General features: G+C 46.7%; 1 protein-coding gene across 1 annotated transcript; it reads right to left on the bottom strand.

Moving 5' to 3' along the window:
* Positions 1-18,215: 18,215 nt before the first annotated feature.
* On the bottom strand, positions 18,216-19,136 carry LOC309891784 (NAD(P)(+)--arginine ADP-ribosyltransferase 1-like; the record flags this gene model as incomplete). The annotated part of the gene is made up of 1 exon (XM_082784629.1): positions 18,216-19,136. One exon carries the CDS (start codon positions 19,134-19,136, stop codon positions 18,216-18,218), a length of 921 nt encoding a protein of 306 aa, XP_082640755.1.
* Positions 19,137-23,745: the final 4,609 nt, after the last annotated feature.

Here is a 23,745-nt window from a genome sequence, read left to right on the forward strand (position 1 = left end):
GATGACACTCAAGATAATATGCTCCATGAGCTCCCCTGGCACTGAGGTCAAACTGACAGGCCTATATTTCCCTGGGTCTGCCCTCCGGCCCTTCTTGTGGACGGGCATCATGTTTGCTAGCCGCCAGTCAACTGGGACCTCCCCCGATAGCCAGGACTGCTGATAAATGATGGAAAGTGGCTGGGCCAGCTCCTCTGCCAGTTCTCTCAAAGAAGAGGATCTTCCGCATGTTGGTGCGAAACTGCCTGGGCTCCATTTTGTGGCCACTGCCCCTTGTCCTGTCCCCACAGACCACTGAAAGAGGTTGGCCAAATCCCTCTGCCTCCCACCCCTCAGGTATTTATACACATTGAGGAGATCCCCTCTCAGTCCTCTCTTCTCCAGGCTGACCAGCCCCAGGTCTCTCAGCCTCTCCTCACAGGGAAGATGATCCAGGCCCCGTTTCATCTTTGTGGCCCTCCGCTGGACTCTTTCCAGAAGATCCCTGTCTTTATTGTACTGGGGAGCCCAGAACTGGACCCAGTACTCCAGGTGAGGCCTGACCAGGGCAGAGCAGAGGGGGAGGATCACCGCCCTCGACATGCTGGCCACGCTCCTTTTAATGCCTGCCAGGATCTTGTTGGCCCTCTTGGCCACCAGGGCACACTGCTGGCTCATGGCCAACCTGTCACCCACCAGGATCCCCAGGTCCTTCTCCTCAGAGCTCCTCTCCAGCAGGTCATCCCCCAGCCTGTACTGATACCTGCGGAGATATGAGTTGCTAGGACAAACAATCACAAAGGGGTTTTGTCAGATAAAACTACTGTTTTTTGTCAGATAAAACTGTCAGATAAAACTCCAGTTTCCAGCAGCAGTCCCCCAGACACAGAAATGAAATTTCCGAATGTCAACGCTTTCATTTATGAAAATAAATAACATAATTTTCATTTATAAAAATAAATGTCAATGTTTTCCTTTATAAAAACATTGACAAAAACTGGCCCCAAAACAGCCCTGGGGAACCCCACGAGTAACTGCCCGTCAGCCTGATGTAACCCCATTTACTAGCACCCTTGGAGCCTGACCCACCAGCCAGTTGTTCACACAGCACATTAGGTACCAGTCTAGCTGTGAGCTGAACATTTAGTCCTGAGGGATACTTTGAGAAACCCTATCAAACGCTTTGCCGAAATACAAAAAGATTTCATCAGCTGCCATCCCTTGGTCAACTATGTGGGTAACTTTGTCATGAAAGGAAATTAAGTGCGTTAAGCAGGGCCTTCCCCTCATGAACCCTCTGCTTGCTATGACCAGTGACTGCCTTGTCCCTCAGGTGCTTTTCAATAACTCCTGGGATAATTTTCTCCATGATTTTACCAGGCACTGAAATGAGACTGACAGGTCTGTCATTACCAGGGTCTTCTCTCTCGCTCTTGCTGAAAACTGGAACCACATTTGCCATCTTCCAAGAGACCGGGATCTCTCTGGATTCCCAAGACCATTGGAAAGTAATTGAGAGAGGTTTTTCCTCCCAAACAACAGATATGTGTATTGGGGCCCTGCTTCCCAAGATGTGGCTGACCTTGCTTGCTGATGGGCAGTGGAGAGTAACTGCTTTCTCTTTGCTTCCATGTGGATTGGCTTTTATTTTATTTTTTTTTTTTTCTTTTGTATTTCAATTATCCTTCTCTCAACCCCTTAGCCTTTTTCTTTTGGGCCATCCTTTCTGCCTCCCCTCTGTCTCTGAGGAGCAATGAGAGAGCAGTTGTGGTTTTTAGTTAGACATTGATGTGAAACCACGGCAGCCTTTTGGCATCCATTGAGAGGCTCAGGGGGTGGAGATGACAAGAAATTTGACCAGAGTGCTTCAGAGGAGCTTACAGTGATCATATTTGTCGAACATATTTGTTGATTTGCTGCCCACAATCTTGTCTGGTTTGCTCTTAATATCTTTCAGTGTGATCCTGCGTGATCCTGTGCCGTGTTTTCTCTTTTGCTATTTATCATTTCCAAGGGCTTGTTAAAAGCTGTGTGCATTTGTGTTTTGTTTTTTTTTCAGTTTGCTGTTCTGTAAATCTGTATTGTCAAGGTCTTGGTAGTGAGGGGCTGCTGAGGTGGCCTCTGTGAGAAGGTCAGTGCAACAGGAGGCAGGAGGTGCTCCATCGACCACAGGACAAGTTCCCCCGCGGCCTGTGGAGAGGCCCCTGGTGGAGCAGGCTGTCCCCCTGCACCCATGGGTCCCACCCGGAGCAGATCTCCACGCTGCAGCCCCCCCATGGGTGGAGGAGCCCCCGGTGGAGCAGGTGGATGGGGTCTGGGGGGAGCTGCCGCCCAGCTGTGGGGGCCCCGTGCTGGAGCAGTTTGGGACTGGGGGATGGACCCCGTGGGACGGAGCCGTGTGGGAGCAGTTCTTGAAGCCCCTGAAGGATCAGTTTGGGAAGGACGGCATCCATGGGAGGGACCCCACGGGGAGCAGGGGCACAGAGGGACCGTGAGGGGTGGCGGGCATTAAGCATCAGGGACTGACGGCAGCCCCCATTGCCCGTTCCCCTGCACTGCTCGGGTGGAGAAGGTGGAAGAGGTGGATGAGGGGAAGGTGTTGGAGTTTGTTTTCATTGTTTGTTTTGATTAAGGAGGTATTGGGGAGGCATTGGGGAGGCAAGGGCAATCCCCAGACATGGACTGTATATCTCGAAACAAGACACTGGAACTCATGATAAGGAAGCGGCAGACGGACAGAGAAACGAATGTAAGGACTATAAATCTCAAAACTGGACATTGGAATTCATTATAAAGATACAACAAACGGAAGAATTAGCAACAACCAGCTCTTGCAATTAATAAACCTGCCAATTCAGCAGATTCCTGACCAAAGGTGAAAAGTACACTGTGAGGAAGACTCGGGGTCTTCCTCCCAAAGACCCCTGCCCACGTCCCAAAGACCCCTGCCCACAATTCTTGGAAGGCTCTACGCAGGCGCAAGGTGCCAAAAGGCTAATTAGCATGAGAAGCGAGGGAAGGCGGGGATAGGTAATGCATATGTATAGGTGCTTGTAGAATATTGATAGATTGATTGTATAAATTCAAGACTGCTTTTTGCTTTGGGGATGCACGATAGGTGGAGAGATCCCCCGTGCATCCAGCGCTGCAATAAAGAATATACCACTTAAAGGAATTTCGGCTTCGATCTTTGAATCAATCTGGCACCCTAGATGGGACAACCTCTCTGCCGGACCGCAGGACCCGCTGGGGACAGGACTCCCTAGGGTACCCCCGGGATTTCCCGGAGGGACTCCTCGACTCACCGGATCACTGCGGAGGCAGACAAGGACCCCATCATTGTAAGTGAGTATATTCTTTATTCTGGTTTGGTTTTCTGGTAGACCGGTCATCTGGGACTGTCCAGTAAGTCGGAAGGTGACTTCTGCAGGACAGTATTTGGTATATACTTTGTGGTTAGTGCCACAAGTATATCTGGGGACCTTGGGGTCCATCTGTATCTGGAACTGTCTGTAAGTCAGAAGGTGATCTTCTGCGAGGCAGTGTTTGGTATATACTTTGTGGTAAGCACCATAAGTATATTTGGGGACCTTAAGGAAAGAGCTCGCTTTAAGGTCCATCTGGAATTGTGTTGTCTATTTCGGTTTTCTGACTCATGGAGTATGGTATTTAACTTTGGTTATTGTTACTGTGATTTTGGCTATTTTTCTGGTGGTAATAGTAGGTTCGTGGCATTGTTATAAGAAAGATATTGTTACGGTGTTACACAGTTCGGTTTTCTGACTTATCGCATGTGGAATTTGACTCTGACTATTGTTATTGTGATTTTGGCAATATTGCTGGTAATAGTAGTTTTGTGACATCGCTACTGAAAGATAATGCGTACCCGTATTTTTGTGAGTGATACGTTTTGTGATACGCTTTTGCAAGTAACATGTGTATTCTGAAAGTGTAAACTGGAAAATGGGGGGGCAAACAAGCAGTGAAATTTTAAAGAAAAGTGTGTTAGGATGTGTTTTAAGTCACTGGAAGGATATTGGAGGATCTGCCGGTGGAAGCGTGAACAGGAAAACATTGATAAAATATCGTAATCAGTGGTGGCCGCTTTATAAGCTGGAATGTGGAGAAAAGTGGCCCCTAAATGGAACTTTAAACTATAATATTTTGCTACAGTTAATGTTGTTTTTTGAGAAGCAGAACAGGATGAAATGTTGTATACTGATGTTTCAGCATCTTGGTGGGAAAAGGTACGGAATTAAGTTGGCCCCTGACTGAGCCTTTGATGATGGCATTAGAGAAGTACAGGCTGGAGAAAGATAAAGGAAATGTTAAAAGGGTTGTTGAAAGTGTTAAAGGTGTTTGAAGTTGAATGAGCAGGGAAAGAGGATGTAGGAATGTTAATAGTTCTGCCTCTGCCCGAGGCAGAGATCTTAAAATCACGGGTGTTAGCCCTTTAGGGCAAAGGGACCACGATGGGTCCGAGAGAGTTGTCACAGAAACAGAAAAGCAGTTAACTCTTAAAACAACCTGAGTTCATGTGCGAGCTCAGATTGCCGATGGGACCGCTCAGGGAACTGTGGACAATTGCATTCCCCTGACCGACCCCCACTAAGACCCAAATCATCCTGAAAATTATGAACGGTTAAATAAATACTAAAACCTGGATGAATTGGGAATTGAGAATATGCTTCCAACAAGGTCTAAAAGAAACCCCTATGGAATTTTTGGACCAACTCTGAAATGTAATGAAAATAAATAAATAAATAAATAAATAAAACAAAATGGTTTGGACCTGGCTTCGGAGGACAAATTGACTAGCCTTTTCCTAGGGTAATTGACCCCTGATTTCAACAGGAATAACGGGGACCTGGGGAATCTACCATAGCGGATCCTCCACTGGTTATAATGAAGCTAGGGGAGGAATGGAAGTGAAATTTCTTATTGATATGGGGCAACGTATTCAATTCTAAATCAAGCATTAATGCCTTCACAGAATTATTATGTTAGGGTAAAAGGTGTGTTGTGGTTTAACGCGGCCGGCAGCTAAACACCACGCAGCTGTTCGCTCACCCTCCCCCTCCCTCTCTGGGACGGGGGAGAGAAATGGAAAGTGAAGCCCGTGAGTTGAGATAAAGACAGTTTAATAAGACAAAATAATAATAATAATAATAATAATAATAATAATACAATGATGATAATAGTACTACTACTACTACTAATAATAATATGTACAAACAAGTGATGCACAATGCAATTGCTCACCACCCGCTGACCGATGCCCAGCCTAACCCCGAGCAGTCCGGCCCCCTCCCCCGGCTAGCCACCCCTATATATTGTTTAGCATGATGTCAGATGGTATGGAATACCCCTTTGGCTAGTTTGGGTCACCTGTCCTGGGTCTGTCCCCTCCCAGCTCTTACTGCACCCCCAGCCTGCCTGTTGGCAGGACAGAGCAAGAAGCTGAGATGTCCTTGGCTTGGTATAAGCACTGCTCTTTAACAATTAACACATCGGGGTGTTATCAGCACTCTTCTCATCCTAAGCCAAAACACAGCATTCTACCAGCTACTAGGAAGAAAATTAACTCTGTTCTAACTGAAACCAGGACAAGGTGTAACCGAAAAGGCTTATTTTTGTGAACCTTTGAAGTACAAGTTACGGAAAAAATGGGGCATACACAGATTTTTATATATGCCTAGCTCCTCATGGGCACTCTTAGGTAGAGATTTATTAGAGCAAGTAGGAGCAGAAATTGTTTTTGAAAAAAGGGAAAATGGAATTAAGTATAGGAGAAGAACAACTAACAAATGTGTTAAGTTTGGCACTAATACAAACTGACCCTAAATTGAAATACCTTTAGAGATCACAGATCAAGTATGCCCAGGAGTTTGGGCTACTGAAACCCCTGAAAGAGGTAAAAATGTGACCTTAATAATTATTAAATTAAAGCCAGGAGAGAAACCCATTAAGGTTAAGTAATATCCTTTGAGGATAGAAGATAGGAAAGGAATTAAAGAGATAATTAATAAATTTTTACAGTATAGATTATTGATTGAATGCGAATCAGAATACAAGGCACCCATATTGCCAATTAAAAAGGCAGATGAAAAAGCTATAGGCTAGTTCAGGATTTGAGGGCCATAAATAAAATCACTGAGGAAATACATCCAGTAGTGGCAAACCCTTATACTTTGCTGACTAAATTAAAGAATAGTCAAGCTGGTTTACCGTACTGGATTTAAAAGATGCCTTCTTCTTGCCTAGGCTTAGCCACAGAAAGCCAAAACCTATTCGCCTTTGAATGGGAAAATCCCGATTCAGGCAGAAAGACGCAGCTTAGGTGGACATTACTACCTCAAGGATTCAAGAATAGCCCCACTATTTTTGGAAACCAATTAGCAAGGAAACTCGAAACATGGATGCCTCCGGACACTGAAGGTGCTTTGTTACAATATGTAGATGATCTCTTAATAGCTACCGAGACTAAAGGGAGTTGTATTCAATGGACTATAAGTCGTCTTCATTTTCTGGGTTTAAATGGATATCAAGTCTCTTGACAGAAAGTCCAGCTGGCTCAACAAAGTGTGACCTATCTGGGATTTGAAATTTCGGAAGGACAACGAGTACTAGGAACTGAACATAAGGAAGTCATTTGCCAGACTCCAGAACCTCAAATGGTAAAGGAGCTACAAACCTTTTTAAGAATGACAGGTTGGTGTCGCCTTTGGATTTATAATTATGGACTATTGGTAAAGCCTCTATGTGAATTGATAAAGATTAACCAGTCAAAGTTAGTCTGGACTGGAGAAGCACAAAAAGTCTTTAAACAACTTAAACAAGAATTGATGATTTTGAAATATCAAGCAATATTGGTAGAACAGGACAACTTGGAAATTGTGATAACTAATATTGTGAATCTAGCCTCTTTTCTTAGTGATGCTCCGGCACAGCCTGTGATTCACGATTGTTTAGAAACTATAGAGACTGTGTATTCCAGCCGACCAGACCTTAAGGAGGAGCCCATGGAAGATGCGGAAGAAACTTGGTTCACGGATGGGAGCAGTTTTGTTATGCAAAGACAACGTAAAGCTGGATATGCTATAACAACTACTCAGCAGGTAATCGAGTCTAAGCCTTTACCCCCTGGAACATCAGCTTAAAAGGCAGAGATAGTTGCTCTCACGAGAGCATTGGAACTGGCAGCGGGAAAAAGGGTAAATATTTGGACAGATTCTAAATATACATTCGGCGTGGTACATGCTCATGGAGCAATTTGGAAAGAACATGGATTGCTGACCGCTCAGTGAAAACACAAAGTATGCTGAAGAAATTTTAAAATTGTTAGAGGCTGTAAAACAACCAGAAAAAGGTAGCTATCGTGCATTGTCAGGGACACCAAAAGGGGAACACCGATTTTGAAATTGGAAAATCGATTGGCAGAGGCTAAGCAGGCAGCTGAAATAACTGAGGTGAAGGCATTGTCTTTGATACCAGACGGTAAAATCCAAACTATATCCAAATTATACAAAAGAAGACTTAAAATTAATTGAAGATTTGAAAGGTAAAATGAAACCAGATGGATGAGTATATTTAAAAGATAACCACATAGTAATACCCTCTAGTTTGACATGGCCCATAGTTCTTACAGAACACAATAAAACGCATTGGGGAGCTGGCACACTGCATAAGAGCCTGAGTCAGACATTAGTGGGACGATATGATAAAACAAATAACTCAACAATGTAGCATTTGCTTACACAATAACCCCAATACCAAGAATAGAATAAAATTTGGAATAATCGGTAAAGGAAATTATTCGGGGCAACAGTGGCAAATTGATTTTTCAGAACTCCCTAGAAAAGGGGGATATCATTATTACTGGTTCTGACTGACATGTTTTCAGGAAGGCCTGAAGCCTTTCCCTGTCGAACAAACAAAGCAAGAGAAGTGGTTAAAGTCTTGTTAAATGAAATAATACCATGCTTTGGGATTCTAGTAGCAATGTCTTCTGATAGAGGTTCACATTTTTGTGCACAACTGGTAGAACAGATAAGTAAGATTCTAAAGATAGATTGGCAACTGCATACTCCTTATAGACCACAGGCAAGTGGACAGGTAGAAAAATGAACCATTTAATTAAACAATAAATAGCTAAAATTGGATAAGAAGCTAATTTGTCATGGCCTCAATCCCTCCCTTTAGCATTACTTGGAATTAGAGTTAAACCTAGAATAAAAGGGAATTTGAATCCCTTCAAAATCTTATATGGAAGGCCATAGCAATTTCTATTTAGTGGAGAGGACCTAACGCAGTTAGGATCAGAATATTTATATGCTTATATAACTGAACTTCAGAAACAATTAAATAAAGTACATAAATTTGTTTTAGGGACCAGGGCTAGAGGGTTGGATCAACCAATCCACCCCTTTAAGCTCGGGAATTATATATATATAAAGACTTTTTCAGGACAACCCCTACAGGAAAAATGGAAGGAAAGTGGATGGGACCATACCAAGTATTACTGACAACACACACCGCCATTAAGATTAAGAAGCAAGCAGCTTGGATCCACAATTCAAGGGTGAAGAAGGTCCCGGCGAGGATATAGACCACCACTCCAATTGGACCAACAAAATTATGGTTTTCCAGATCCTAATGATTGCAGGGGTGCAGTTCTCGGATTCGGGGTGGGCAACTTGGGATGAGAACTTACACCTGACCTTAATACAAACAATTTCTCAAGTAACTAATAAGACGAACTGTTGGGTATGCACCCATCTGCCACAGCATGGGAATAAGGGTGTATCGTTAATCGGGATTCCCTTGCCTGCAAACTTATCTTGGACTAATTTGTGGGAAAACACATCTTGGGGTCAAAAATATTAAGAAGTTTTGGAACTAGAAGTGAGTAGCTTCATGCCGTTAGAATCCTATTATGTATGTGTACAAAGGTGTAACCCGCCTAAGGGTATAGGAAAACAGCATTGTATAAATACGGATACTACTTATGTGGGAAATCAGACATCTTGTAATTGAACAATTGATATTAGTACGACTAGCAGCTGGGCAAATTCAACCAGCTGGACAGTTCCAGAAGGAAAAGGGTGGTATTGGCTATGCAATGATACAGCCCGTAAGGTCTTGCCTGAGAATTGGAAGGGAACTTGCACTCTTGGAGCGGTAGTCCCCAATATGACAGTACACGATGTAGTGCCTCGAGGTTACTTGAGAAATCATATCCGGAGAATCAGATGAAAAATTAACAATACATTGGTAGAGAGACACACCCCTTTTCATAGTTTTGTGTGATGGTTTATCACATGGTTAGGAGTGAGTGAATTGGAAAAGGCAATAGTTAATATTTCTGCAATTATAGAGAAGTTAGAAAACAAAACTCTGTATGCTATAAAGGCTCAACAAGAAGAGATATCTAGTTTATCACAGGTAGTATTACAAAATCGGATGACCCTAGACTTGTTACTGGCCACTCAAGGGGGAGTCTGTACAGTAATAAACACAAGTTGTTGTATGTATGTAGATCAGAGTGGAAGGATCTCTACCGACCTGGAAGAAATATGGAAGCAGACAAGGATCCTACATGAGATCAGTAAAGATGATCTTTCATGGAGTTTTAGTGAAATATGGAATAAGTTAACCTCCTGGTTGCCCAATTTTCAATGGTTGAAACAAGTGTTCATTGCTCTAATCGCATTAGTAGTATTAGGAATATTTGTGTGCATGTTGTTTAGATGCCTGCTTTGTTGTGTTACTGTAAATAATGAAAGTATCTGATGCAAAAGAATTTGCATGGGAAAAGAAAAGGGGGGATTGATTAAGGAGGTATTGGGGAGGCATTGGGGAGGCAAGGGCAATCCCCAGACATGGACTGTATATCTCGAAACAAGACACTGGAACTCATGATAAGGAAGCGGCAGACGGACAGAGAAACGAATGTAAGGACTATAAATCTCAAAACTGGACATTGGAATTCATTATAAAGATACAACAAACGGAAGAATTAGCAACAACCAGCTCTTGCAATTAATAAACCTGCCAATTCAGCAGATTCCTGACCAAAGGTGAAAAGTACACTGTGAGGAAGACTCGGGGTCTTCCTCCCAAAGACCCCTGCCCACGTCCCAAAGACCCCTGCCCACAATTCTTGGAAGGCTCTACGCAGGCGCAAGGTGCCAAAAGGCTAATTAGCATGAGAAGCGAGGGAAGGCGGGGATAGGTAATGCATATGTGTGAGAAACACTCCGTAGCCAATAACTTAGGCTCAGGCGAGGATCTCAGTGAAGTAGTAATTTATTCGCGATTGCAATGGCGGGCGCCCCACAAGCAGGAGAGAGCGCATCTACTAGTTCCAAAACACAGTTTATATACCTTTTGATGGCAGGACCCTCCCCTGTTTCCCCACTGAGTGGGTAATCCAGATTCACAATCTATCTGATGCTTCACAAACAATGCATGGCCTTCAGTCGCCGGCCTGTTAAATTTCAAATTTCTTTTGACATTTTTACTGCTTGAAGTGGTAATGTTTCTTCACTTATCTGACTTGACTTGACACCGTGATTTTCACCTAATTGTCCTAAGGAGTCTGATTGTCTGCATTTTACAAGGTTGCCTGCTAAACTTTTCTTATCACTGTAAGCATATCTCAGTACCACATTCCCTCCTTCTAAACAATGTAACTCTGCAAAAACAACATTTCTATTCCCACAATTCCCCCCTTTTCTTTTTTTTTTATAAACTGTTGATTTTTGCAAAAACTCTTTTTATTTTTATTTATTTATTTATTTTAAGTGTAATTTGGTAAATATCTTCCTGTTCTTCACTTTCTTTGCTCTCCATTTCCTCTAATATCATTTTATCTGAGTAGGGTGGTGGATCTATGGTCATTTGTTTCAATAATGTGGTTTCAATTAACCGCTGGACAGGTCCCCTTACACAGGGGATAACGCAACAGCCAATAGCTGTCAAAACTCCTGCTACTATAATCAAGGATGTAAATATGGACATTACCATCCCTTTCCATTTACCAAACCAAGATTTCAACCATCCTGTGATGGAAGTGTCTGCTCCCGAATTTTCTGCTAATTCATTGGCAAGGGTGGTAAGCCCTTGCAATGCTCTTGTTACTGTGCCATCCGGGGCAGTATTGTTACGGATAAAAGTACAATGGTTGCCCAGCATCACGCATACACCACCCTTCTCCACAAGCATCATATCTAATGCTATCCTGTTTTCCCAAGCCATTTTGCTGATGGCATCTAGTTGTTCAGCGATTCCTCTCATCGCATCCTTGGTATAATTGATGAATCTCTGCTGATTATAATAGAAATAATTAATCCAATCCACATTTTTATTGATTGTTACCCACCAGAACAGTAACTCAAACCCTGCAGCAATTTAATTTCTGGCTTTATATTCATCCCGAACTCCTCTAGGTACCCCAACAGAATCTATGTATACTCTATCATCAAATGATATTCCTAAGCCTCCTTTACTTCTTCTGGGTATTTGTGATGTTTCTCTTTCAAATGCCAGGGTGAAGGGTATAGCTGATTGAACAAGTGCACAAGTGCCTTCCCAATTAGATGGTAGGGTGGACCGTAAGATCTTCCCTCCACCGTACCACCAGAGATCTGCCCTGGGGATCTCTAGTCTTGAGCAGTTTCCCATCAAGTCCTTGGTAGCACAAGGCAAATTCTCCCAGATGCCAGGTAGCACTCACACCCTGCCGTGAGAGGCAAGCTGTATGGTTACCTATAGCTGTAGAGAATGCAGGGGGAACTGTGATATTGTTATCATGCAAGAAACAGCAAAGAGAGACTTACAGGCCTCATTTCCCCAGGCAGTCTTTTCTTGGTACAATGCAATCATACAGCGCATCCCTTGGGAGTCTTTGGTCCACCCCCATGGGAAGGGCACTATCTGGGCAATCGGTCATCCCGAGGCACAAGCATAGCAGTAGCTACGGTTGAGACTCTGGACAGTATATTTGACCCATTCTATCCAGGCATTCACATCCCCATACCCTGTTTGAATCTCAAATGTTTGAACTGCCACATTTCAGAGGGCCTCCTGTTTACTCTCCTGTTTTCTCCTTGAGTTTCTCCCTTTCTCTGATGGCAATAGAGGATTGTTGCCATACAGCTATTCTCAATCTGGCTGTTGGGTCTCTTCCAGTTATTTGTTCTTTCTGCTCAGTTGTCATTGGGCATTTAAATCTCCACAAGCTAACACCTCACAAGCATCAAACGTGACGGCTTGTGGTACATAACCCTCTGTCACAGTCACCCATATTTTGATGGGGTATCCCGTTTTTGCTATTATCTGGTCATGCCTTTTCGAAGTTACCAATTGACCGAGGCCTTCTCTGAGGCCTAGAATCACTAAAAACAAAATTAGTAATCAATTTTTCCCTGTCATTATTTTTAAACCTTAGGTTTCCAAATAATTATCGATACAAAAATAAGATGTACACTACTACTATAACAACCCCCCCCTTGGGAGCACTGCAGTTCACTATAGGTCTGTCCTTTCTCTCAATCACAAGTCACACTCGTTAGTTACCTGTGAAAATAAAAGGTTAGTTTACAATTGTAAGCTCTTATCCTGCTCAGAGTCCACTACAAGATTTTTTTCTCTTCAATTTCAACTTCCAACAAGTCTTTTGTAGGAACAGCTTCCCAGGTACTAGCGTCGACAGATGCCTTCACTCGAGTATAGTGAGTCCAACCTTTTTCCGCAGTTCTTACGGCTGTTTCAGCGGTTAGTAATTGTCCTTCCCATTCAGGCCGGAGTTGACTCTTTCCAGGTCCGAATCAGGACCCAGTTTCCTGGATGATGGTGGTGAATGGGGAATTCCAAAGGTGGGGTTTGAGCCAACAACCCACAGGTCCTGAGAGATGACAAAGAAGAAGACAACCCCAGAATACAGTTCTTAAGGAAACTCTCTTATTTTGAATTGTGGTATCTCATCCCTTCTGCCCAGATAGGGCAATCTGAACAGCATCTCATATGGTGAAATTCCTATATCCTTTCTTGGTGCTGTTTAAACCTGTAGGAGTAAGCATTTTACCAAAGGAAGTTGGGTTTCTAACACTAGTTTAGTTAATTGCTTCTTTAATGTCTGATTCATTCGCTCCACCTTCCCAGAAGAGGAGGGGTGCCAGGGGCTGTGAAAATCCCACTCAATCTCTAAGGCCTGCTTTAACCCTTGCAGTAAAGCTTACACCCATCTAGTCACGTGGTCAATTAGGACAAACAAGTAACTCACTAAAGTTTACCTGTATACTTTGGAAAGGTCAAACCCCTGGCTCCCGTCCCCCTCTAGATGGGTTACAGAAGACCTTTTAATTTACCTTTTGACACATGGTACATCCTCTACATATGTGCTTCCCTAAAGTGTATATTCCTACACAGACATACTTTCTTAGCACAACATCACACATTGCTTGCACCTCCTAATGACTCTTCTGATGTAAAACAGTTAATATTTGCCTCATTATCACTTTATTCAGCATTTCTCTCCCATCAGGGAGTATCGATTTTCCTTCAGACTTCATGGCTCCTGATTCCTTAAAAAAATCTTTCTTTTAAAACTTTTTAGTTCTTTCTTAATTTTCAACAATTCCCTGAATCCTCTCTGCATTTATTCTGTTTTCCTTCAGACATTAGATGCCTTAAATACCTGACTTCTCTTTCTCCGTATTGTAATTTATTTATTTATTTATTAATACTCCCAAGCCCTGCTTTCCCAGAAAGTTGAATAGCTTGTTAGTAGCTTCCTTCACAACTCTTTTCTCCTGTCCTGACAATAGAAAACGATCCACATATTTGTTAACATTAATACCTCCTTGGGAGGTTGTAATTGCTCCAAAATCTCTTTTTTTTTTTTTTTCTTTTTTTTTTTTTTCTTTTTTTTTTTTTTAGATCTTACCCAAATAGATAGGTGTCCCTGTAAATCCCTGAGGTAAAATTGTCCACCTATATTGTTGCTTCCGCCCCCATTTCAGGGTCTTTCCAGTCAGAGGTGAATATACATGTATGTTTGCTCTCAGGGCCAGAGAGCACTCCATTAATAACGCTGTTATTCCAGTCTAACAATTTACTATTTGAATGCCCAATTTAATCATCAAATCCCTTCCCAACAAATTAGTCCTTGCCTTGGGTACATACAATAATTACCCAGTGATCATTTTATCCCCTAGTCTCAGCTTGGTATCCCCCCCAAAGTGGCACTGTTATCCCAGCCCCACTTTTTAGGGTTTCATTAGTTAATTTAATCCCTGATACTTTACAGGTCAGTAATGACCTAGCTGTTCCCCAGTGTATTAGGTTTGATGGCAAGGTTCGGGGGCTGTGAGCAGGGGGGTGGGAAACTGCAGTGGCAGCCCCCGTGAGAAAAAAAAACCCGGAAGCCTCCCCGTGACAGATAAGGGACAATTTCATCTGGCCCTAAGGGGCCCACTGCTGCCCAGAGCCAAGCCATGAGCAACACAGTCCGTGCCTCTGTGAGAGCACATCCACGAAAACAAACAAACAAAGAAACAAACAAAAGCCTGCTGCTCAACAGCAGTTGGGAGAGCGAGGAACCCCCCCGCAGACACCAAAGTCAGTGCAGAAGGGAGGGGGAGGAGGAGCTCCAGGCACTGGAGCCGAAGCCCCCCTGCGGCCGCTGGAGAGGCCCCTGGTGGAGCAGGCTGTTCCCCCCTCCCCGGTGCTTGGAAAACTGAACAAACACCACAGCAAATATGCAAATATACCATAACTTCTAGACTGTTACTTAGATAATGCCTACATCCTCTTTCCCTGCTCATTCAACTTCAAACAGCTCTGTTAAATATTACATGCCACACCTTTAACACCTTCAGCAACTCTTTTAACACTTCCTTTATCTTTTTCCAGCCTGTACTTTTCTAATACCAGCACCAAAGGCTCAGTCAGGGTCCAACTTAATTCCATACCTTTTCCCTCCAAGATACTGAAACAACATATCAATATAGCATATTTCATCCCATTTTCCTTCTTTCCTCCTTCTTCCACTCCAGATATTCCCATTCGAAGTGGCCAGCCTGGCCACACTTAAAACATCTTATCAAAGCCTGTCTCTGCTAGGACTCGGGCCACAACACAGGCAGCCCTCTTTGCCTGCCATTCCTTCATCTCTCTTCCTCTCCTTTCCATCCTGGCCCTGACTCCCCCTGAAGATTTTCTTCATCTTTCTCCAACCCTCTGCCTCACTACCCGCTGCACTGTCAATACCATTAGTTTCGATCTTTTTTTTTTATTTTTCTTTCTTTTTTTTCCCTTCTTATCTCCCCTCCAGACACACCCCTCCAGGGCCTCCCGCAGGAGGGTCCCCCAGTGACTGTTCACTACATTCCCCCCACCTTCTGAAGCATTTTCTGCGTATTTTGCCAGGCTTTAATTACACAATGAACTTTCAAGAGCCCTTCGGATACTGGGTCCTCAGGTCTCATCCCCAAGTACTTTCTCATTCTGACACTAAGTGTCTCATATAATTTCTGTGTTGCACACTATTATTATTCCAGCCAGGATTGGCAAGTGGGTATTTCTGCCCTGCCGGTATTACCCCTGGTCCTGGAGGATGAGCTCTTTCCCATTCTTGTATAGCAGCTCTCCTCCTGATCATTCCCATTTCTTTCCCTGTAAACAACATACTTATAGACATAATTCCCTCCCCCAAGAGTATAAATCAGGTCGTAGGAACTGGTCTAATTGTTCAGCTAGGCTGTTGGGGTCCTTGAATAAAGACTTCCTCTCCTTCTTAAAAAGTCCTAACCTCTCTGCTGGTAAGGAGGAGGGGGTAGTTCACCTAAGAGGATACACAGTTAGTGTTAGTACTGTTAGTATCAGGGAAGGCAAAATTCTCAACATATCTTCTACCTTGTTCTAATTCTTGCCAGAGCCTAGAGTACAATCCTTCTTTAGGGACAGTGTTAATTACAGTCCCTGTCTCCCTTCCCGGAGTGACTGCTGCTGCCACCAGTTCAATATTAAGATTATAGGGAGCATAACTTGGCTCCTTCTCTGAAAAAGGAATCTTATTGTTTACACATAAATTTAAAGCCTGAATTTTCATCAGACCCGTATTTTGGCCAAAATACTGCTGTTTCCTTAATTGATTCTTTTGTCCAGACTGATACACAATGTTTAACCTTTTTTTTTTTTTTTTTTTAATTACTTTTCTTTTACAATCCCTCTAATTTTGGGATTATGTTTCCAATTTCTTATCATTTTTCAGGAAGAACTATTAGTAGGCACTCCCCCAGGGATATCTCCCTGTCCCCTGGAACTCATATTTTCCCATTTTTCCTAACCCTCGCCAGTATGTGCTACAGAAATTTCCCTTCTGCAGTATACCACACACCAACGTACTGAAAAATGGGGGTGTACCGCCAAGCACTTCCCCGTGCCAGCGTTACCGCACACCTGAGTTTACCAGATTCCCTGGTGTACTTCCAAGCACTTCCCCGTGCAAGGATTACCGTACACCAGATTCCCCTGGTGTAGTGCCAGCACTTCCCCGTGCAAGGGCTTACCATACACCAGATCACCCGACCCCCAAGGCAATACTTAATATTTCTTACCTTGGTCTGTGCACAGAGTTACCGGATCGATTCTTAAAAACCCGGAGTGCCTACCTTCTTCCTTTCCCGACTACTTCACGGATCCTGCCTCTTTAACCAGTCTCGGGCCCTCTGTCAGCTTTCCGCAGAACCGCCACCGTCGATGCACAGGACCGCTGAAATCAGCGGGGCATGCCTTCCTGCTGCTGCGGCGGTGGGGCTCCCCAGTAGGTGACTGGATCCCGGACGAGCCCCCAAATTGTGAGAAACACTCCGTAGCCAATAACTTAGGCTCAGGCGAGGATCTCAGTGAAGTAGTAATTTATTCGCGATTGCAATGGCGGGCGCCCCACAAGCAGGAGAGAGCGCATCTACTAGTTCCAAAACACAGTTTATATACCTTTTGATGGCAGGACCCTCCCCTGTTTCCCCACTGAGTGGGTAATCCAGATTCACAATCTATCTGATGCTTCACAAACAATGCATGGCCTTCAGTCGCCGGCCTGTTAAATTTCAAATTTCTTTTGACATTTTTACTGCTTGAAGTGGTAATGTTTCTTCACTTATCTGACTTGACTTGACACCGTGATTTTCACCTAATTGTCCTAAGGAGTCTGATTGTCTGCATTTTACAAGGTTGCCTGCTAAACTTTTCTTATCACTGTAAGCATATCTCAGTACCACATTCCCTCCTTCTAAACAATGTAACTCTGCAAAAACAACATTTCTATTCCCACATATGTATAGGTGCTTGTAGAATATTGATAGATTGATTGTATAAATTCAAGACTGCTTTTTGCTTTGGGGATGCACGATAGGTGGAGAGATCCCCCGTGCATCCAGCGCTGCAATAAAGAATATACCACTTAAAGGAATTTCGGCTTCGATCTTTGAATCAGTTTTCTCACTGCTCTAGCTTGTTAGTAATAGGCAATAAATGATACTCATCTTCCTACTCTGAGTCTGTTTCACTTGTTACGATAATGGTTGAGCGATCTCCCTGTCCTTATCTCAACCTCTCCTCCCTCTGGGGCTGCCACTGCCCCCGGCTCCTCCGGGCACTGTCGCCACCAGTCCCGCAGCCGGCCCTAGGCCCCGCGCCGGCGGCAGCGCCGTGTTCTGGGCTGATCCCCGCAGGGCTGTTCTCTCGGGCACGCTGCGCTTGGGTCTGCCGTTACCTCAAGCCTTCGGGCCTCGCACTGGGCACCAGAAGGCCTGCTGTGCTTGAAGCTACAGGCAGCTCAGCACCGCACAGCCGCTCGCTCCCCTCCTCCCCAGCAGGGCTGGGGAGAGAAGGGACACTTGGATCTGGCTGCAGGAGCTGGCACTGAGCTCACTCGCACACACAGAGGCCTCGCCAGGAGCTGGCACGTAGTCCTCTCAGCACGCGTACACATGGGAAAGGCTGCGAGTGTGCAAAGAGAAAAGCTTTAATGAGAAAATGCGACGATAGGACACACAAACACTGACCGGCCCTTTTATACCCCAAACAAACCCCTCAGCAGGCCCTCCTGCTCCTCCTTCTCTACACACCCCCATGCCTCCGCACAGCAGCTCCACGTTATTTCAAGCTCCCCGAGCTCCCCGAGCTCCCCACACGGAGGTGTTGCCTTCACCACGAGGCTCCCCTTCCCCTCACAGAGCCGGTGGCACGGGGCCCCCGTTCCTCTGCAGCCAAGGCTGGAGGAGCGCGGGGAGCACGGCGGCGCCTGCCCAGGGCTGTGCCCTGTCCCCAGCCATCTCACGATGGTACCCATCCTGCTGGCTGCCCGTATTATTCAGCAGTGCACAGTTGTAGGTGCTGCGCACACCATGGGAGCGGAGATGGATGTGGGTTCCATTTTGGTAATGGGTGACATTGGTGACCTTGAAGACCTCATAGGGTGGGATGAGGACTTCTTTCTCCTTAGGGTAGAAGGAGAAGTTCCAGATGGGGACACCATAGCAGGTGTACACAAAGAATAAGGTGTCCCGGCCAAATTTCTGGGCAGCATTCTTCTGGAGGGAGGCAGAGGCGAACTGGCCGAAGCGGACGGTCTGGTAGCGGTGGGCCATAAAGTGGATGCCCCTGACGCCGCGGTAGACATTGTAGCATCTGTGGCCCTGGGCTTTCCGCAGAGTGTGCAGGGCCTCAGTCAGGAGGAAATGCATTGTCTTGAAGGGGAAGGATTGCAGGTAGTACCCGCGGGAGCGCCCACCCTCGCGCACAGCTGTGTTGAACTGGCGGTACAGATGTGTAGGGTAAGTGTACGCCAGCACGGCCACAGCGTACTCCCGCCGCAGCACTTGCAGATCGATGGAGTTCCGCCACCTCTCATCTGCTTTTCTCCATGTGTCTGCATAGACCGGGTTTTTGAATTCAGTGCGGTTCACCATTTTAAGCTCCTCTTTCATCTCGCATCTGCAGTCCTCATACCGGTCATCGAAGGAGTTCTGGGCCATGCCCATTGCCAACTTCTTTATGGGGCCTAGGTCTTGCTCACGGGTGCTGCTGGTGGCCAAGGTGCCAGCCAAGGTGCCGGCCAGCAGCACCCAGCCCAGGCCAAGGTGCTCCATGTGCAGGAAGCTCCGGGGGTCCAGCCACGAGCGGGGATGCCCCAGGCAGCACAGGACCCGGTCCTCTGCAACCGGCTGAGCTCAGCCGCTGAGTGCAGCAGTACAGGGCACGGGCGTCTGCTAGGGGGAGAGCGCAGGGTCGGAGAAGGCTGCAGGGAGAAGCGGAGCAGATTCTTCAGGGTCACCTCGAAAGCCACCCATGGCCCCCCTGGCACCAGAGGGAAGCACCCGCAGTGTGTGTCCCCAGCCACGGACACCTGGGTCTTCCCCACCCTGATACCGGCCCGGACTCCAGCCCAGCTACTTGCGTCAAACCCCGCAGACACCTGGGTTCCCCCGTGCAGCCCCGACATCCTCTGAGGCCACAGCTTTTGTGCCAGGAGTAGCCCTGGTGCTGCAGTGAGATGTTACCTCTGCTCTGTTGCATGCAGGACCCACGGCTCGGCGCTGCTGCAGGGTGCGTGGAGCTGGCTGCTCTGCCTTTTTATAGCAACCCCCAGACAGTTTGTGTTCCAGCCCCCCATGACCACCCAGTTGCTGCTGGGCTGTTGCAAAAGGCTGCAGGGAAACCAACAGGAAATCACCTTGTATCAGTTTCCCATGCTCTAGGGCGTGTGTGTGTGGGTCTCAGTCCCATGGGTGCTGAGAGGTGAGGCGCAGGCTCTGCAGCCCTCAGTGCAGAGGGGCTCCCGCAGCAGCGGACACTGGCTTGTCCTGGTTTTGGCTGGGATAGAGCTCCTTTTCATCACAGTAGCATGTGTGGGGCTTTGGTTTTAGGATGAGAATGGTGCTGATAACACACTGATGGCTGAGATGGTGCTGAGCAGTGCTGACACAGCCAAGGACTTCTGTGCTTCTCCCACTGCCCTGGCAGCGGGCAGGCTGGGGGTGCAGCAGGAGCTGGGAGGGGACAGGCCCAGGACAGCTGACCCCAACTGGCCAAAGGGGTATTCCACACCATATGGGGTCATGCTGAACAATATATAGGGGTAGCGCCCCCCCCCCCCCAATTCTCTCCCCCATCCCACTTGTGGGTGAGGAAGAGTGAATGTCTCTGTTGTTCTGAGCTGCTGGCCGGTTAAACCACAGCAGTCCTTTGATGTCCAGCATGGGGCTCAAAGGGTTGAGATAAGGACAGATCTGACCACAGCGTGTTAAAACAAAATTGTTGTTTAACAATTGTAATTTGTAAGCCTTAGCTTCTCACACGGCTTGCTTAGAATGCAGAGGAACTCCCACTCGGACTGGGGACGAGGAAGACGACGAGGCAGGCTGCTCCAAAGTGGCGGGGCCATCAGAGGAACAGGAAGATGAAGAGGAAGGTATCATAAGAGCATCAGGAACTACCCGATGCCTATTCCAGCATGAGCTATGAGATAGGCAAAAAGATGTCAGTCGTTGTCCAGGTAAGCACCTTGTCACCTGGCTGCTCTGGTGCTGGGACAGCGGAGCCATGGTCTGCAATTAGAGGGCAGGGAAGCCAGGCAGCTGGGATCCCTCTCCAGGGAAGGGGGCATTCTGGAGTTGTCTTGTGTCAGGTGTGAAGGGAAGGTGTGCGTTCAAGGAGGATCCCAGAGCCACAGAATCACGGAATTGTAGGGGTTGGAGGTGACCTCAGGAGATCATCGGGTCCAACCCCCTGCCAAATCAGTTATCTAGAGCAGGCTGCCCAGGTAGGCGTCCAGACAGGGACAGGCCTTGAATATCCCCAGAGAAGGAGACCCCACAACCTCCCTGGGCAGCCTGTCCCAGTGCTCCGTCACCCTCACCGTGAAGAATCACAGAATCACAGAATTTCAAGGTTGGAAGAGACCTCAAGATCATCGAGTCCAACCTCTGACCTAACAGTAACAGTCCTCCACTAAACCATATCGCTGAGCTCTACATCTAAACGTCTTTTAAAGACCTCCAGGGATGGTGACTCCACCACTTCCCTGGGCAGCCCGTTCCAATGCCTCACAACCCTTTCGGTAAAGAAGTTCTTCCTAATATCCAACCTAAAACTCCCCTGGCACAACTTTAGCCCATTCCCCCTCGTCCTGTCACCAGGCACGTGGGAGAACAGGCCAACCCCCACCTCACTACAGCCTCATTTAAGGTACCTGTAGAAAGCAATAAGGTCACCCCTGAGCCTCCTCTTCTCCAGGCTGAACAAGCCCAGCTCCCTCAGCCGCTCCTCGTAGGACTTGTTCTCCAGGCCCCTCACCAGCTTCGTCGCCCTTCTCTGGACTCTCTCAAGCATCTCGATGTCCTTCTTGTAGCGAGGGGCCCAAAACTGAACACAGTACTCAAGGTGCAGCCTCACCAGAGCCCAGTACAGGGGGACAATCACTTCCCTAGACCTGCTGGCCACACTGCTTCTGATACGAGCCAGGATGCTGTTGGCCTTCTTGGCCACCTGAGCACACTGCTGGCTCACATTGAGCCGACTATCCACCAATACTCCCAGGTATTTCTCTGCTAGGCAGCTTTCCAACCACTCCTCTCCCAGCCTGTAGCTCTGCTTCAGGTTGTTGTGCCCCAGGTGCAGGACCCGGCACTTGGCCTTGTTGAATTTCATAGAGTTGGCCTCAGCCCATCGGTCCGAGATCCCCCTACAGAGCCTTCCTACCCTCGAGCAGATCAACACACGCACCTAACTTGGTGTCATTTGCGAACTTACTGAGGGTGCACTCGATGCCCTCATCCAGATCATCGATGAAGATATTAAAGAGGACCGGCCCCAGCACCGAGCCCTGGGGAACGCCACTAGTGACCGGCCTCCAACTGGATTTGACTCCATTCACCACTACTCTTTGGGCCCGGCTATCCAGCCAGTTTCTAACCCAACGAAGTGTACACCAATCAAAGCCACGAGCAGCCAGTTTCTTGAGGAGAATGCTGTGGGAAACCGTGTTAAAAACCTTGTTGAAGTCAAGGTAGACCACATCCACAGCCTTTCCCTCATCCACCAAGCGTGTAACTTTGTCATAGAAGGAGATCAGGTTTGTCAAACAGGACCTGCCTTTCATAAACCCATGCTGACTGGGCCTGATCGCCTGCTTGCCCTGCAAGTGCTGCGTGATGACACTCAAGATAATCTGCTCCATGAGCTCCCCTGGCACTGAGGTCAAACTGACAGGCCTGTAGTTTCCCGGGTCTGCCCTCCGGCCCTTCTTGTAGATGGGCATCATGTTTGCTAGCCACCTGCCAGCTAGGACTTCCCCCGATAGCCAGGACTGCTGATAAATGATGGAAAGTGGCTGGGCCAGCTCCTCTGCCAGTTCTCTCAAAGAAGAGGATCTTCCGCATGTTGGTGCGAAACTGCCTGGGCTCCATTTTGTGGCCACTGCCCCTTGTCCTGTCCCCACAGACCACTGAAAAGAGGTTGGCCAAATCCCTCTGCCTCCCACCCCTCAGGTATTTATACACATTGAGGAGATCCCCTCTCAGTCCTCTCTTCTCCAGGCTGACCAGCCCCAGGTCTCTCAGCCTCTCCTCACAGGGAAGATGCTCCAGGCCCCGTATCATCTTTGTGGCCCTCCGCTGGACTCTTTCCAGGAGATCCCTGTCTTTCTTGTACCGGGGAGCCCAGAACTGGACCCAGTACTCCAGGTGAGGCCTGACCAGGGCAGAGCAGAGGGGGAGGATCACCACCCTCGACCTGCTGGCCACGCTCCTTTTAATGCCTGCCAGGATCCCGTTGACCCTCTTGGACACCAGGGCACACTGCTGGCTCATGGACAACCTGTCACCCACCAGGACCCCCAGGTTCTTCTCCTCAGAGCTCCTCTCCAGCAGGTCATTCCCCAGCCTGTACTGATACCTGTGGAGATATGAGTTGCTAGGACAAACAATCACAAAGGGGTTTTGTCGGGTAAAACTGCCGCTCCAGTTTCCAGCAGCAGTCCCCCAGACACAGAAATGAAATTTCTGAATGTCAATGCTTTCATTTATGAAAATAAATAACATTATTTCATTTTCATAATTTCATTTATAAAAATAAATGTCAATGTTTTCCTTTATAAAAACATTGACAAAAACTGGCCCCAAAACAGCCCTGGGGAACCCCACGAGTAACTGCCAGTCAGCCTGAGGTAACCCCATTTACTAGCACCCTTGGAGCCTGACCCACCAGCCAGTTGTTCACCCATCACATTAGGTACCTGTCTAGCTGTGAGCTGCACATTTAGTCCTGAGGGATACTTTGAGAAACCCTATCAAACGCTTTGCCGAAATACAAAAAGATTTCATCAGCTGCCATCCCTTGGTCAACTACGTGGGTAACTTTGTCATGAAAGGAAATTAAGTTCGTTAAGTGGGGCCTTCCCCTCATGAACCCTCTGCTTGCTGTGACCAGTGACTGCCTTGTCCCTCAGGTGCTTTTCAATAACTCCTGGGATAATTTTCTCCATGATTTTACCAGGCACTGAAATGAGACTGACAGGTCTGTCATTACCAGGGTCTTCTTTCTCGCTCTTGCTGAAAACTGGAACCACATTTGCCATCTGCCAATAGACCGGGATCTCTCTGGATTCCCAAGACCATTGGAAAGTAATTGAGAGAGGTTTTTCCTCCCAAACAAGAGATGTGTTTATTGGGGCCCTGCTTCCCAAGATGTGGCTGACCT

Source organism: Aythya marila, assembly GCF_965140915.1.
Source record: "Aythya marila genome assembly, chromosome: 1".
NCBI lineage: Eukaryota > Metazoa > Chordata > Aves > Anseriformes > Anatidae > Aythya > Aythya marila.